The 17,044-nt window shown below is 60.0% G+C and overlaps 1 protein-coding gene and 1 long non-coding RNA gene across 2 annotated transcripts; one reads left to right on the top strand and one right to left on the bottom strand.

Annotated features, from left to right (window-relative positions):
• Positions 1 to 488: 488 nt before the first annotated feature.
• Positions 489 to 4,867, bottom strand: LOC309644925. The gene is made up of 2 exons (XR_014254661.1): positions 4,635 to 4,867; positions 489 to 1,191 (listed from the first exon to the last, which is right to left on the bottom strand). It is a non-coding gene; the product is annotated as an uncharacterized lncRNA (long non-coding RNA).
• Positions 4,868 to 4,961: 94 nt separating this feature from the next.
• FSCN1 (fascin actin-bundling protein 1) lies at positions 4,962 to 14,701 on the top strand. The gene is made up of 5 exons (XM_082429228.1): positions 4,962 to 5,924; positions 12,030 to 12,186; positions 12,282 to 12,403; positions 12,651 to 12,818; positions 13,280 to 14,701. The coding sequence occupies exons 1-5, from the start codon at positions 5,093 to 5,095 to the stop codon at positions 13,480 to 13,482; spliced, it is 1,482 nt and encodes a 493-aa protein (XP_082285354.1). The 5' UTR covers positions 4,962 to 5,092; the 3' UTR covers positions 13,483 to 14,701.
• Positions 14,702 to 17,044: the final 2,343 nt, after the last annotated feature.

The following is a 17,044-nucleotide window of genomic DNA, read 5'->3' as shown; positions in this document are numbered from 1 at the left end:
CCACATGCCAGAGAGAATGGGGTGGAAACAGCCCTGGGGATGGAGGGGGTGGGGGGCGTTCACTGGAACAAGTCATCAAGGGATGTAAGTTAAGATGCAGAGCAAAAAAAAAAGCGAAATTAATAAAACCCTCAGAAATAAAGCTATGCACTTCTCTATCTGAATATCTATCAATATCTCCTACCTATCTATCATCTACCTATCACCTCTCCATCTCTACCTACATAATACATTTCTGAATAAAGGTACAGAGAGGGCTGGCAGGATGAGGTCCAAACACAACACAACAGCACACACAGGACAGGACTAAGGCACAGGCGAAGATACAGGGTCAGAACGTCAGGGTTCATTATTGTTATGAACACGTTCAGGCAGACATAAAAAACACAGTATGTTGTGTCTTCTCGTGCCGTCACTGCTGGCACAATCATTACATCCTATCTATTCCCCACCACCACTCTTTTTTTGGGGGGGAAGGGAGGACTGGGATATTTTATTTTTATTCTTAGTGTGCTTGTCCAAAACTTTTTATTATGGAAATGTCCAAACATTTATTAAAGTAGAGAGACTCGGGAATCCCCTGGCGGTTCCGTGGTTAGGACTTTGCACTTTCACTGCCAAGGGCCCGGGTTTGATCCCTGGTCAGGGCCACGAGGTGTGACCAAAAAATAAAAATAGAGAGACTCACAGAAGGCAACCCCACCTACCCACCACCCTGTCTGGAATAGTTTAAGGCAAAACCCAGGCATCATGTCATTTCATAGGGAGCGTTTTTTCTTGGCCTGAAGGATCTTAGTTCCCTGACCAGGGATCAAACCCAGGCCCTCAGCAGTGAAAGTGCCGAGTCCTGACCATTGGACCGCCAGGGAGGTTCCTTTAGGGAGTGTTTCTGACAGGTAAAGACATTCGTTTGTTGCTTCTACAAACACTGTACCATTATTATACCTACCCCTGTGTTGTCCACGAGGAACTCTGCATGTATTATTACTTCCATTTGACAGGTGAAGAAACTGAGGGTGAAGTAACCTATCAAAGGTCCCATGGCAAGTATGTGTCAGAGCCGGGAGCCAAGTCAAGGCCTCCTGATTCCAGCTTCTGCTCCTTGGCTTTTGTGCTGGGATGCACCCCAGGATGTCATTTCAGGAAGCCCCTGCCCATCAGTGGTGGGTGGGCACAGGGAATTCTCCAAGCCTGCTGGACAGGGGAGGAGTCTGAGTCATTGTGGCTCAGAACCCTCACTCGGGGAACTGGGTTCAGGGCTAGCTGAGCAGCCCTTCCTGGTGGCCTCATTTTCCTGCCCAGACCAGGCAGGAGGGCGCCCAGCGGCCAGCCTGGGAGCGGCTCAGGCCTGGCCCCAGCCAAGCACCTCCGTTCTCCCCGTGCCATGCCCTTGTTCTGGGCAGCTCAGGTGGCGCCTGGGTTCCCGTGGGGCCTAGGGACACAGCGTCCGTGTTCCTGTCCTTCCCCAGAGGGACCCAAGGTGGAGCCTGCAGACAGGACCATGTGACTGCACTGGACACAGAAGTGCCCAGTGTAACTGAGACTCGGGGAAGGGAAGAGGCGGGAACATGGGTGCAGGGCAGGGAAGGAGTTTTGAAAATGCTCTTTTGCTAAACTGACCTAAGATTTTGTTCCTATATTGGTTTTTCAGCAATAATTAATCATAATAATAATTTTAAAAAAAGCTGAGATGCTTCCCTCTGCCCTTATCCAAAGATCTATGGTCATGAGACTCAGCCATCTCGTAGTTTTCCCTGTACACAGGAGACCCCTCTTTCCCAGCAGCTGCTGTGGGCCAGGGCTCCCTCACCCCCCAATCTCCTCCCAAGCTAGAACAAGGCAAATACGTATCACCCATATTGGCTTTGGACAGAGGACAGAGTGAGCTCCCCATCACCAGAGGCATTCAAGCCAAGACTGGACAGCCTTAATTTTTTACATGGTGCCTGCTGGGTAAAGAGAAACATGAAAACATGTTGGTTTGTGGTTGAGGGCATCACTCTTGGGTGGAGGTTCTGGTCAAAGCAGGGCATCAATAGCAACAACCCAAATGTCCATCCATATGGCAGCAGTTAAATAAATGGCACATTCATCCAGTGGAATATTACACAGCTGTGAAAGAGAACAAGGAAGGCACTCACGTACTGAAGCAGAAACTGGGTTCAGATGCAAGTACGAAAGCAGGATTGAAAATACTGTTTAAAGATGTAGAGATTTACAAGAATACAGATGCAGGTTTGCTTGTCTTTGACGTTCAAGGAACGGAAAACAGACTAACAGCAGTTATGGAGGTAGTGGGTGGGAATGGGGGGAGGGGGAGGACAAAAGCATTTTTAGGGTTTGGGAGATTTGAACTATGTGAATATATTGTCTGTTCAGAAAAAAATTAAATATACTAATTTAGCTTCATGCCTATTGAAACGAACCGCAGTTCTTCATATACTCACCCCTACACCGCCCCTTGCCCCCACTCCCAGGACTAACCTGATTTTCCCCAACACTTCAGGCTCTATGTTGTTCACTCGACCTGGACTGCCCTCGCCTGTAGGGAAATCCAAGGTCCCCTTTCTACGTGCCCTCCCCCACACTGCTCCATTTGATTTTAATTTATTCAGCAAATCGGCACAAGGCTCATGGTCCTGGCCGACTGATCCTAAAGCTTTGTACTTCACCATCGCTCTGACTACGGGACTAGGGTCCTGGGGATTCCTGGTGACCCTGGGGCTGGAGGGAGTCTGGCCCGTCCCCAGGACAGTTCCCAGGACCAGCTGGCATTTATGAGCACTGACCACGTGCCAGGCACTATTTTCTTGATGTGTGGAGTCACCAACTTGCCTCTGTTTGCCCAAGACCTTCCTGGTTTGAAAACCGAGTGCCATGTCCCGGGAGCCCCCTCAGTCCTGTTCACAGCTCCTTCTGTCCTCTCAGCTTCTCTCCTGGGGCAGGTGCTATCATTATGCCCTTTTTAGAGATGGGAAAATCACGAACCAGGGATGTGCATTTGAGCCCAGGAAGCCCGATGCAGGAACCCAGGCTGCCACCATACCCAGCTGGGCTCGCCAGTCTTTCTATTTGTCAAAAGCATCACCTGGGAAGGCCTGGACCCGCTCCCACTCCTGGCTTGACTGAGAGGCAGGAGCTCCCAACCCCAGCCCCCTTCCTGGCCTCCAGGCTGCAAAGTTGTAGGAGCGGGAGTCGGGTCAGAATGGGGAGCTGCAGAGCCAGGAGGGAGGTGCCATCCAGCCCCCATCCCAGCAGGCACGTCTCAGCAGACTCCAGTCCTGCTGTCAGCGTGGACCCCACCCATAACCTTCAGTTATTCAGCTCCCTCTCCTCTGAGCCTTGGTAGTTGGCCAGAGGGTTGGGGTCTCCCTTACTAGGGCTTCCTGGGGCCTGGAATGGGTCCTGAGGGTGGCCAGGGACCACCCTCAGTGTCTGCTGAGCTCCATGCCCTCGGGGACTCTCAGACAACCCTGAGATGGGGGATTTGTATTTCTTCTACAAAAGGTGAAACAGGCTCAGAGAGGTTAAGTGACTTGCCTACAGTCACACAGCCAGCGAGACCCTGGGTTTCAAGCCTATTAGATGACCTCAAAAAGAGACACTTGATTTCTCATCTCTCCAGAGGTGAGCTTTGTGGGAGGGGATGCTGTGGGCAGTGCCTGCCTGGGGCTCAAGGACCTGCCAGTAAACCCATTTGACCCAAATGATGGGAAAGTAACACAAAATTATCCTGAAAGATAAAAATCCCTGGAGGAGGTTGCCTGGGGGGAGCCACAGGCACAGACCAACCAGCCCAGGAGCTAGTTCAGTGCCCTCTGCCTTTGGCCTCGAGACCTTGTGGGCAGCCTGTGGTCATGCTGGCATTCCAGGGGCCTGCTTGGCATGTGGGGAATGTCCCAGCAAAAGTCTTGGCCTTTGGAGATGCTCAGAAAAGGGAAGTGTTCCTCTACAGGGGTGGGGGTGGGCATCTGTAGGGAATACCACGTTGACGGAGGAGGATGGAGAGCTGAGGTCCTAAAGGAGGAGGGCTGTAGCCAGTGTCGCCCCTTCCTGTGTGCCAGGCTCTGCGTCCAATGCAGTGGGGACCTGGAGGTGGGTATCAAGTGGGAGGCACGCTGGCCCCTGGGGCTGGAGACCTGGGTTCTGCCCCTCGGGGCTGTACTGCCTGAGCCGTAGCACGTCTCTGACCTGCTCGGTAAAAGGGCACACTGCTCACTCTATGCCTGGTGAACCTCACCAGAACCCTGTCGCTTCTGCATCCTCAGAGTGGACACACTGCCGCTTGTCTCAGCCACCACCACGGAGACCTATTTGGGCCAGCCCGGCTGGGTGCCTGGGCCACCGGGAAGGGTCTGGGTGGCTTTCAGGGCAGTGTCCTGGGAGGGAAGCCTCGGGGAACCGCAGCCCCCGCTCTGGAGGCTGCAAGGCCTGGGTTGGGTGAGTTGGGATCCGCAGGCCCCTCCCCAGCTCCTGGCCTGCCCCCCACTCTTCTGCCCACAGGCCCTTGGAGGGTCCCCTCTCAGTTCCTTCAAGGCCCTGCTCTAAAGCCACCTCCTCTGAGGAGCCCCCGGGCCGCTCCGCCTAGTACTGATGTGCTCTGTGGTCTTGCGGTCTCTACCACAACCTCAAACCTGGCTCGGCCTTCCTCCCGGCTGGGCTTGGGGTGCGGGGCCTCCGAGGGGTCCCGTGCTCTGGGTGAGTCCTCAGGCTGCGGCGCTGCGAGGGCGAGGCCTTGGCATTGGCGGGGAGGGGGCGGCGGCCCGAAGAGGGGGCACTGCAGAGGCCGGCCGAGCAGGGAAGGCGGCGAGCCCAGCCCCCACCCGCGCCCCTCCGGGCCCCTGCGCGACTCAGTTCGCTCCCTGGGCCCCGGTGCCCCCTCCTCGGCGAGCCCCGGGGCGGGGCGGGGGCGGGACCTCGCGACGCTGACGTCACCCCGCCTATAAAAGGGCTCGGGCTCGACGCGCCGGCTTTGTAAAGCGTTGCTGAGGGTGAGCGCACGGCCGCGGCAGCTGAACAAAGGAGCAGGGCGCCGCCGCGGGGACCCGCCACCAACCTCCCGGGCCGCGCCGGCCTCCCGCCCGCCGCCACCATGACCGCCAACGGCACGGCCGAGGCCCTGCAGATCCAGTTCGGTCTCATTAACTGCAGCAACAAGTACCTGACGGCCGAGACGTTCGGGTTCAAGGTGAATGCGTCGGCCAGCAGCCTGAAGAAGAAGCAGATCTGGACGCTGGAACAGCCGCCCGACGAGGCGGGCAGCGCAGCTGTGTGCCTGCGCAGCCACCTGGGCCGCTACCTGGCGGCGGACAAGGATGGCAACGTGACCTGCGAACACGAGGTGCCCAGTGCCGACTGCCGCTTTCTCATCGTGGCGCACGACGACGGCCGCTGGTCGCTGCAGTCCGAGGCGCACCGGCGCTACTTTGGCGGCACCGAGGACCGCCTGTCGTGCTTCGCTCAGACCGTGTCGCCGGCCGAGAAGTGGAGCGTGCACATCGCCATGCACCCCCAGGTCACCATCTACAGCCTGGCCCGCAAGCGCTACGCGCACCTGAGCGCGCGGCCGGCCGACGAGATCGCAGTGGACCGCGACGTGCCCTGGGGCGTCGACTCGCTCATCACGCTGGCCTTCCAGGACCAGCGCTACAGCTTGCAGACGGCCGACCACCGCTTCCTGCGCCACGACGGGCGCCTAGTGGCGCACCCCGAGCCCGCCACCGGCTACACGCTCGAGTTCCGCTCCGGCAAGGTGGCCTTCCGCGACTGCGAAGGCCGCTACCTGGCGCCGTCGGGGCCCAGCGGCACGCTCAAGGCGGGCAAGGCCACCAAGGTGGGAAAGGACGAGCTCTTCGCCCTGGAGCAGAGCTGCGCCCAGGTCGTGCTGCAGGCAGCCAACGAGAGGAACGTGTCCACGCGCCAGGGTGAGTGGGGACGCCGTCCCCCGCCTCTCTGGGCCATGCACAAAGCGAACCCCACCCCAGTCCCCGCAGCCTCCCGCCCTTTCTCGCCCGCGGCGCCGCTGCAATCCCGAGCGACGCCCGGTGCGCCCCCGCTGGGCGCGCGGGCCACCCCACCCCGCCGCGGGACCTGCGCTGCGATCCCCGGGAAGGGGCGAGGGGTGGGGCTTTGCCCATCCTTGGGTGCCGCTGCATAACCCCCACTCCGCCTTGAGATTGGGGCTCCTAGGCCGCGCTTAGACGCCGCCCCTTGTGCCACCCTCCGAACCCTCGGCCTGATCTGGGTCCTCCCTACGCGCGCAGATCCCTCCCTCGCATCCGCGGGCCTAGCCCTTGGGGAGGGGACGCCCCTCGCCTGTTTCCTCGTGCCCCTCCCCCCGTCAGTGGGCCTTTGGCTCCATGGCGGAGGCGAGGGGTCGCAACAGGCACGGGGCGCGCCCCCGCTCCCTGAAGGCCGCCTTTCGCGGGCGGGATGGAAGTAGCCTTTGATCTTCGCAGGCTGCGCTTCCACCTCCCCTCCCTTCGGGCCTTTCTCCACCTCCGCTGGCTGCTGGGAGGGGTTGGCCTCTGCTGGAAAGGGGCGCCCAGAGTGTCTACCCTTCCCCCCCAGCCCCTCCTCCCGCGTCCGCCCCGCGCTCGAGGCCGCGGCCTTTGTGAGCAGGGGGGCGGGCTCGTCGACAGGGCCCTCCCTCGCCCCCTTTGTCCTGCTCCGTCTCTGCAGATGGGAAAACCAGATGCGGCCGGGCGGGGGAGGGAATCGACTTTCTGCGGGTCCCCCCCTGCTGAGGATCCCCCGCGCCGCCCCCAGGCCCAGTGCCCCGTCCGAAGCCGCCCCAGAAGGCGGCCTCCCTGCTCGCGCCCCGGCCCCGGGACGGCGTGGCGCGGATGGCAGCCCGCCAGGCACCCCGCCCTGCGCCCGCCGCGCGTCTCCTGGCCGGTACCCTCTGCTCTGCGGGAGACAGAGAGCGGTCTCAGCCTGAGCCCGGAGACCCCAGCCCGGCACCCTCGGGAAGCCCCCCTACCCTCGGTTGAACCCACCCCCAAGACTCCCGCCTGGAACAACTGGCTGCAACTCGATGCGTCCTCTCCCGGGGCCTCCCGCTGGCCTGGCCATTTCCTACCGGCCTGCGCGCCAGAAGTGAACCCTCCTCTTTCCCTTCTTAGATTCTCCCCCTAGGCGGCTTCTCTTCCTTCTGGCGCCCTCGCCCCTCCTTTGGGGGAACCTGTGGGTGTCTGGCTCCCCCAGCCGGGAAGTTGGACCCCAGCCTCTGGAGATAGCTGGATGGGAGCCGAGTCATTGCCCCCCCCCCCCCACTTCCTCCTGACGGCCACCCTCCTGACCCGGCTCTGCCAAGGAGGTTGCAGCCCCGTGGCAGTTCCGTACCCGAGTGTGCTGATTGAAGTGGGCGGTATTTCTTCCATCCTACAGATGGGCAGGTTTAGGCCCAGAGAGGAGAAGCCATGTGCCCAAGATCACACAGCAAGTAAGCAGCATGAAGAACTGGGTTTGACTCCAGAATGAGCTCTTATCTGGAGCCCCTGATGCCTCCCGGCCTCTGGGGCAGAGGCCCTCCCCTTTCCAGTCTCACACAGTACGAGGTGGGGCAGGACTCTCCACCTATTCAGCAAACACTGAGCCCCTACCAAGTGAGACATGCTGAGGCCTGAGTGGTGAGCACATGCGCATCTCCTGGATCCTTCCCTGCTGGGCCCAATGTTCTCGCTGGGACATGAGCAACATCCCAGAGGTGTCAAGCAAAGGTCTGGGGGTCCAGGAAGTACATGAGGGTCCCAGATTAGATGGGGGAGGCCCCTTTCTGAGGAGGACACTTGACCTGACCTGAGGATGAATAGAAGGTAGCATGTGTCAGGTGTGTGGAACAGCGTTGCAGGTACAGGGCACAGCTTGTGCAAAGGCCCCGAGGCAGGAAGGAGCCGAAAGCCCAGTGTGGGGTGAGGTTGGTGGGTGGGACTGGGGCAGCCAGCAGGGCCACAGGACTTCGGTTGGGTGTTCATCAACGCGGGCGTGCTCCACCCTTGCTGGGCTGCATCCAGCACCTGCCCTGGGGAAGGTGTGGCAGGAACGGGTGGCCCTGGCCCTAGCCCTTGGTGCCACAAAGGAGCAGAGAGATCCTGGGGGTGTTTTTGGCAGGCACTGGTGAGCCTGGGCAGGTGCCCTCACCTTTCTAGTAAAGCTCGCTGGTGGTGTCATGGTGTGATTCAAGCTGATGGGGCAGGAGGAGCTGGAAATTGCACCAGGAGAGCTGCTGGCTCATCTGTGCGTTTAAAGGGAAGGGAGCTTTGGGAGCAAAGATTGGAGATGCATGGGCCTCAGATTTTGGGGTCCTCATCTCGTTCTGATGTTGGCTGACCTCGGGTCTTCTTTGTGGGGCGGAGGATGACCAGAGGACCTGGAGCCGGCATGGGCTTGGGGGCTGTGTCTGCAGAGGCCATTTTGGACAGGCCTGCGTGGCAAGGAGGCTTCAGCTGTGCTTCCGACACATGTTGGGAAACGCCAGCCAGGAAGGAGGAGCATCCTGGGTTTAGCGGGCTGGGGGAAGTGAATCATCCCCGTAGGCCTGCACAGGCCGGGCCTGGTGGGGGTGGGGTGCGCTCCCTGCTGAAGCTGCGGCCTGCTCTCTGGCCTCAGTTTCCCCATTTGTAAAGGGCTCGCCCAGGGCTGCCCTGGGCACATTCTTTTCGGCCAGGCTGTATTTCTGGGAGGAGGCCGTCACAGCCTACATTAGAGGCAGGGTCGGCCACAGGGAGTGGGGGTCCCAAGAGCTGATGTGACAAGGCAGATGGCACATGTCTATCCCAGGTCCTGGGAAGTGCTGTGGCTGTGACCACACAGCGAGGACATGGCTTGGGCAGGGACGGAGGATGGCAGGGCCACTGAGTGAGCAGTACTCATGCTACTTTGGAGCCTCACCTGCCCTGGGCTCCAGCCAGACCCTGGGCAGGGCCTCACCCCATTTCCCACCTGGTCTCACAGCCTCTTTGCATCTGGCCAGCTGTGCCCTGGGGACTCCATGCTCAGGAAGTGCCCAATCCCAGCCGCTCGAAGGTGAGGCTGGCTGGCTGAGAAAGGGCTGGTCAGGCTGGGCTTTGCAGGATGTGTAAGAGTTCTCCTGATGAGGCAGGGCATTTCAGGCCCAGGGAACAGCTTGTGTAAGGGCGGAGTAGGGATTTAAAGTGGTCAGGTAGTGGCAAGAGCTGACTGGGAAGAGGGGAGGTGAGGTGAGGCCACAGATGCTTCTGGGCCCCCTCCCTTAAACTGAATGGGGGTGGTGGAGAGTGCCTGATTTGAACAAGCCAGGGGAATATGCGGACTGCTAAGGCTGAGGGGGATGGGGACCATGGGGTGTGTTGGCAGGGAGGGGGTGCCCCCTCCAAGCCACTGTACAGGATGGCTCAGAGGCTGGAGGTGGGGAGAGCCACGATGGAGGGGGGACATGCGGGGGCCTGGTGTCTCAGTTGTGCTCTCTGGAGCGGGTCGGGGGGACATTGAGCCCCCGCATCTCCTGCCTCCTCAGGGCTCCTGTGGGCCTGTGACTCAGGTTTTCTGTGCTGCTGTTGATGAAAAGAAAAATCCTGAAGAAAACCCTGTTCCCATAGTAACCCAGCTCTAATTAGAGACTCCAAGGCCAAGTGGGGCCTTTCCCATCTGGGCAGGGCCTTGGAGCCAGGAGGGACCCCACTGGAATGGGGAGGGGATACTCTCCCCACCCCTTCCTATTGCGGGCGGAAGACCTGGTGTCTACTTGGCAATGGGCTGCTAAATCCCTTCCATCTCAGACCGGGCCCTTTTGACAGGCAGAGAGGGAAACTGAGGCTGGGCGGGGGAGGCACTCAAGGGCGCCTGGCCCTGGCTTTGCGTACCTTGCGGGCTGGCCTAGGCCTGTTTATCAAACCAGTTCCAGGACTGGACACACCCAGGCGGGACGGGGTCTGAATGGCTGAGCAGGTGGTGGTGGTCGTGTGGCCCTGGGGAGGTACCCGCCTCCCTTTGCATAGCCTCCCTTTGTTCCTCGAAATAACTCTGTGGAATTGCCGGGAGGAGTCAAGCCCGACGGCTGTCCGCTGGAGTGCAGGGCTGGCTAAGCTCTCAGGAACCAAAGTCTCATTGAAAAGGAGCCCCTGCACTTGCTGTGTTTGTCCTCGGGCAGGCTGGCCAGCGCCTTGTTCACTGGCAAGGCTCTGTTATGTCAGGTAGGCTGGTCAGTGCTAGAGATCTGACTGCCATTCGGGGCCCTTCCCTGCCCGCTTTGCCCCTCTTTCTGGGGAGCCCCTCTCTGTCTTTTCTGCTGCTGAGGTGTGCCCGGTGGGGCTTCTCCTCGTCAGTTCTTTCCTTCCCATCAGCCGGCCTGCCACGTGTTGGGTAGGTGGTGCCATGTGGCTGGGCAGGCTGGGGGTGGCAGCTCTGCAGCAGTGGGGTGGGGCAGGTTGGCTGGGTGAGGTCTGAGCAAGGATGGACCCCAGCCCCCCATTGTGCTCCTGGGTGTGGCCTTAGGATGGTCGTCCTCTGGGTGGCTCGGGCACCCAGAAGGCCCAGCCCCTGCTGATCCTCGCCCCGTGCTTCACTGGGGCGTGATGGTGGATCGAGCTCACCTCTACCCCCGGCTCCTCAGTAGTCAGCAGATCCCTGACACTGTGGCTGAGGGGACCCAGGGGGCCTGGAGGGTCAAGCCCAGGCGTTGTGAGGGTCTGCTTCAGAGTGACCCGTGGAGGTCCCATCCACCAGTCCACAGAGGGAAGGGAGGGTTGGGGGAGAGGGCATGGCAGGAGGCCTGAGTTTGCCCATCTCTCCTCCTGAGAGCCCTGGACCCCTAGCTTTCTCTCTGGGTGACCTTGGGCAAGGGCACCACCTCTCTGCCTCATTCTCCTTTGTGATGGGGTGGCGCTGACATGGGACACGAGACCTGGTTAGCATGGGGCTGACAACCTTTCAGGCCCTCTGGGTGGTGGCTGGAGAACTAAGAATGGGTCCTGGGGGAGGGCCTGGGGGTGCTCAGACCCCAGGCTCTGCCACACGCCAGCCTCATCTCATCCAAAAGGACACCTGCCGCCCGCCACTGATCCCGGCTTCATAAAGGCCTCAAGGCCCAACTCACCCTGCTGCGGAGGCTCTTAGGATCCATGGCGCTTGGGGATGTGAACTTGTTGGGACCAAAGATCCCACTTCAGGTTTTATCTGGAGGAGTCCATACGGATGTGCAAAACGACATGGCTGCAGCTTGTGGGAGCAAAACGCCGAAGCCGCCTCCTTCACAGACGATTTAGGGACATGGAAACGTGTAAAGGTGTTAGGCAGATCATTTGCAAATCGAGGTCTGTAGCACGCGTGCACTTAAGGTCAAGAAAATGCATATGTGAGTGCACGGGGAAAAGGCTAGGAGTGTGTGGTCACCTGCCGTTCACAGGGGCATTCTGGGGGTGTGGTGGGCATGGGGGTGTGTGTGAATTCGCTTTTATGAGTTTTCTAAATTCCCTGAAGGGAACGTGTGCTATGACTCTTGACTTTTACACGTATACAGAAGCAGGAAGGATATCATGAACTACCATATACCGATTCCCCCAGCTGCGATATTCTGCCACACTAGCTCCCTGTCCCTTTATTCATTGCTTCTGGTTGTACTTAATGCAAATCCCTGACATCAGGGCACTTCATCTCAAAATGTTTGCGTGTATCCCTAAAAAACAAGTCCATTTTCTTACCTAATGACAACATGATTAACAATAATTAATCCATGCTCTCTAATCCTGGACCATGTTGAGAGTCTCCCAGTTGGTTCTACAATATCTTTTTGCATTTGGTTTGTTGGAAGGTATTACTTCTGTAATCAGAGAACGTGATGTGTAAATGGACCTAGCTGGCCTTGGCCCTTGACTTGTCCTGCCTGGGATCCTGGGTTCCGCCCTCTGATGTGAAGGCCGAGGGGTCTGAGCCGCACTGTGGGGTCTCAGCAGCCCCCCGCTGTGCTGGTGTGTGCGGGCAGGGCTGAGGGTCAGCCAGCACTGGGGGGGGGGCGTGGGGGTCCCTGTACTAGCGGGAGGCTCTCCCCGCAGGTATGGACCTGTCGGCCAATCAGGACGAAGAGACCGACCAAGAGACTTTCCAGCTGGAGATCAACCGCGAAACCAAAAAGTGCGCCTTCCGCACCCACTCGGGCAAGTACTGGACGCTGACGGCCACCGGGGGTGTGCAGTCCACTGCCTCCACCAAGTGAGTGCCCCACTGCCCGCCTGTCACTGCCCGCGCTCGCCCAGGCTGGCCTTCCTGTGGGGCGGCCTCGCCTGACCCTGTCCCGCCACCCCCAGGGATGCCAGCTGCTACTTTGACATTGAGTGGCGTGATCGGAGGATCATACTGCGCGCGTCCAATGGCAAGTTTGTGACGGCCAAGAAGAACGGACAGCTGGCTGCCTCGGTGGAGACAGCAGGTAGCCACCTGGGGGCATACCTCAAGCCCTTGTTCCCTGGAGGGTCTAACTGTATGCCATGGTCACTTACGAACCCCACCCGAAGCCTGCCCTGTGCTGGGCATACTCCCAAACTGGCACCACCCTGCCTCACCCAGGGCTGGAGTGCTGTGTGACCCCAGACTCCCGCTCTCCCTCTCTGAGCCACACCCTGGGTGTCGCACCCCCAACCCCATGAGGCTCACTTCTTTTCCACCTCCTGGGACAGGGGACTCGGAGCTCTTCCTCATGAAGCTGATCAACCGCCCCATCATCGTGTTCCGTGGGGAGCACGGCTTCATTGGCTGCCGCAAGGTCACAGGCACCCTGGACGCCAACCGCTCCAACTACGACGTCTTCCAGCTGGAGTTCAGAGACGGTGCCTACAACATCAAAGGCAGGTTCTCCTGTGGGCAGTGCCGGGTGGGGCCCCCTGGGCTCAGGGGGCCAGTGTTAGGCACAGAGAGCAAACCCCTGCCCCCCTTGAGCCTGGCTTTGGGGTTCGGCTTGGCCACCCTGTGATGTGGCTTGGGCCAGGCCCCATCTGGCCACCAGAGGCTCTAGGCTGGGGGGTAGCCCCTTCCCCTCTTGTCTGTACAGGAGGGAGATGTCCGGCCCACCCCAGATAGAGCTAGAGAGGGAGAAGGGATTCTGGAAAGGCTGGGCAGGGGAGGGGTCACACACGAGTTATGGGACCAAAATTCTGGTGGGAGGCGGGGGAAGGGACTCCAGTCCAGCATGGGCCGGAGGCTTGGGTGGATGTAACAGACCCCACCCCCATTCTGGAAGCCGTGATTGGAGGGTGGGGAGCAGAGCCCAGGCAGGGCCTGACGGGGCCTCCCCTTGCCCCTGCTCCAGACTCCACAGGCAAGTACTGGATGGTGGGCAACGACTCCTCCGTCACCAGCAGCAGCGACAGCCCTGTGGACTTCTTCTTCGAGTTCTGTGACTACAACAAGGTGGCCATCAAGGTGGGCGGGCACTACCTGAAGGGGGACCACGCGGGGGTCCTGAAGGCCTGCGCTGACACCATCGACCCCACCACGCTGTGGGAGTACTAGGGCCCCGCCGCCGGCATCCCCCTCCCCACCCTGCCCAACTCGCCCTGCTAACTCTCTTCTCCAGGTGGGCTCTGCTGTGGGTGGCGAGCCCCTTGCCTTTCAAACTGGAAACCCAGAGCAAACGGTGCCCTCACCTGTTGTCCCACGTGGCCTCCCCTGGGCAGGTCAGAGGCTGTGACCTGGTCCTTGGAGGGATTTCACATCCCTCTGCCCTCTCTTCTCTGCCCTGGGCGAGGCTGGAACTTCTTTCTTCTGACCTCAGACAACTCTGAGCCTTATTTCCCCGAAGAGGCCGAGGAGGAGTGGGGGGCTGGGAGGCCTTCCCGAGCTCCTGGGAGTGGCGGGGTGTGTAACTGGAATCTCCTGTCCCCTCCTGAACCTCCCCCTCCCCCATTTCCCGGGAGCCAAGCTCTTGCCCCAGGCCTGTTGGTGGCCCCCCTGGGGCGCCGTCCCTGCGTGGTCGGGAGGACAGCTGGTGGACAGGACGGGGCTGGCTCCAGGCCCCTGTGAGTGGAGCAGGCCTGGTTTGATGGCCGCCCGGGCCTGGCCACTGCACACACATCCTGCTGTGGTCCGGGGGTCCTGCTCCTGTCTCTTTTCTTTCACTCTGGCCTGACTGGAAGCAGAAAATGACCAAATCAGTAACTTTCTTTTTTCAGTGAAATGTTATTGCTGGAGGAGCCCCAGGCAAGCCTGGTTGTAGCCATGAGTGGTCTTCAAGGGGTCTTGGTTGGGGGGTGGTCTTGAGACGGCATCTCTGGGCTTCAGTGCCCTCTGCCCACTAGTGGTGGGGTAGGCGGGGCGCCTCCCCGAATCCAGAACCTGCCTCCACCTTCCCAGGGGGCTCTCACCGGCCCCCTCCCTCCCATGTGCCTGGGCCCCAGGCCTGTGTCCCCACCTGGTGGTGCTGGGCCCTTCACCGCCTCAGCCAGGGCCCTTGGTATGATCGGTGCTCCTCTTCTGACTGGACTCCCGGGTCTCGGCGGGATGAAGCTGGGCGTTGCCCTCAGCCGGGAGCCCCGTGGAAGCCCCTGGTCCCTGGCTCCTAGCCCCGCCCCTGCCCCTTCCCTTCCCCTCTGGTCAGCATCCACCATGCATCTCACTCTGGGTGTCTTGGTCTTTTATTTTTTGTAAGTGTCATTTGTATAACTCTAAATGCCCATGATAGTAGCTTCAGACTGGAAAGAGCAAAATAAAGTTAACGCAAGTCTGCACCCCTGAGGTTGTGTGTGTGTGTGTGTTGGGAATGAAGGCAGGTGGGAGTGGTGGGCCTGGGAACCCTCCTGCTGCAGGTTTCGGAGTTAGAGGTCAGGCCCACACAAACCAGCAGAGCGAACTTCCTCCTGCCTTGGCGGGTATGCCTTGACTAGAGCTTGGAGGTACGGGGCCTGGGTGCCCCCTTTCCATACTGCAACGGGCCTTGTGTGCATCCATCCATACCCCAACACAGCAGGCTTGGGCCCCTTGGGACCTGGATGTGCTGTCTGGGAGCCCTTGGAGGACAGGCCCGGGTAGAGGTGGGCACAGGCCCTGGGAAAAGTCAGCTGGATGAGTTAAGCTTGGAGTCCAGGGTGGATGCCTTCATCAGAACAGGACCCCTAGGCCCAGCTTGGGGAGGAAGGGAGGCACTTCTCTATTTGGCAGATAAGAAGCTGAGGAAGTTTCCAACCTCGAGGGGGGACCTGGGTCCTGAGCCCACCCTGCGGTCGTGGCCCCTGGCAGACCTCCAGGTGGCCAGCCCTGCAGGGACTCCAGAGAGGCAGGCGCTGGGTTGGGCCCTTCTGTGCAGTATCATGTTACCCAGAGCATAGCTGTTCCTATCTTACAGGGGAGGAGACTGAGGTTGAGAGTAGCAAGGCACAGCTTTTAAGGGTGGAACGGGGCGCCCCATGGGCGTCCAATAAGTAGGCGGTGATTGAAGATGGACTTGGGTGTGTGGCCGTCTTGCGGGGGCAGCGGGACCAGCGGGACCAGCGGGACCAGAGGGGCCTGAGCTGTCAGCAGAAGCGCTGATTGGCTGCTGATGACGAAACTGGGATGCTTGCGCTCTGATTGGTGGTCCCTGGGGGCGGGAGCCTCGAGATTGACAAGCACAGATGGCGGTTACAAAGGGACGTTGGGCTCTCAGCGGGGTCCTGGCGGCCAACCCTCCACCACTGTTAAAGCCAGGCTGGAAGCCAGAAAAGTCTCAGTGACGTGGAAGGGAACAGATGAGTTCTCCGGAGCCAAGCTCCTCCAGACTGTAGGGATGGGGATGCACTGGAAGGGGCTCAGGGAGGGGTCCCCAGTTGGGCAGTTGAGCGAGGTTGAGCGAGGTGGTTCCCTGCGGTACCCGGGGTGGGGGCTTGCCCAGGAGCAGGAATGACCTGTCCTGGAATGATGCCAGGCACCCCTCCCCGCATCCTCCCAGCCAGGCCCAGGCACTGATTCTGAATTCCACGCGTTCTGCAAAAATGGGCGCAGAGCAAGTGGCTGCGCGTTACAGGGGCTGTTTATTACCCCCCCACACACACACACCCCGCGAATGAGGCGCAAAGGCTGGTGGGGGAAGTGATCACACCTAGGGAGGAGGGGAACCTAACCCAATACTAGGGACGGGAAGGGCAACCAGGGCAAGGGAACGGCACAAGCAAAAGTCATGTGGGAGGAACCTTGGGGCGGCGCCTGGTTGGGTCCCGGATGAAGAGTGGATTTGAGTGAGGCCATTGTCTCCAGGCCCACGTGGAGGCGACAGGCATTACCGGAAGGCGGCAGACACTCCCGTGGGCGCAAATGGAGCACCGTGGGGACCGCCAGATTCACTCCTGCGCACGCACCGGGACTCCCCATGTCCTGGTCGAAAGGTGCCCCCCGTCAGAATTGGCTCTGGGGCCCCCAGGGCTCAGATTCCAGAGCAAAGGATGCAGGTCTTCCTCAGCGATTCCCAGTTCACAAGGGTCATTGCGTGACCCTGCACACACGCACACGGGCTTGTGTACATGCATGGGTGAGTGCACACAGGAACACATGCAGGCATGTACAGGAGCCCAGTGCACACACAACACAGTGCACATAGAGACATACGTGGACGCAGGCACAGGCACACGGACCAGCCCACAGGAACAAAGAGCTTACGGTTTGCTCACCAGCCTGCATTGACTCAGCCCCCAGGCTTCCAACCACTGTGCCTGGGGACTCCGTTCCCCTCAGTTTTCCCAGACCCTGACTGGCAGGGTCCAGCTGGGTCAGGGGCCAGTGGGCCCCACAGTTCTGAGGCTGGGTTCCCCCTAAGCCTGCCATGGAGGGCCAGCAAGAGTCCAGCCTCCCATTGCTCAGATGCGGACAGCAAGGCCTAGAGAAATGCCCAGTGAGTCTGGGCAGCTGCAGCCAGTGCTCCGAGTTACTCGCTGGGGTTAATTGTGAGCCTAAAAGATCATGTCAGAAGGAAAAACATTCGATTAAACTTGTAAGGAAGAAAAAAGGAAGGAGAGGCAACCCTTCTTCCCTTCCGTGGGTCTTTCCCTGCTAGGGGCAGGACTGCCGGAGGCCGGGCAGCTGGGGGCAGCTGCGGTCCCCAGGATGT

This window comes from Balaenoptera physalus (assembly GCF_965194825.1).
Source record: "Balaenoptera physalus genome assembly, chromosome: 16".
In the NCBI taxonomy this organism is placed as follows: Eukaryota; Metazoa; Chordata; class Mammalia; order Artiodactyla; family Balaenopteridae; genus Balaenoptera; species Balaenoptera physalus.
The sequence above is the reverse complement of the archived record's forward strand: the minus strand, read 5'-3'. Positions and strand labels throughout refer to the sequence as shown.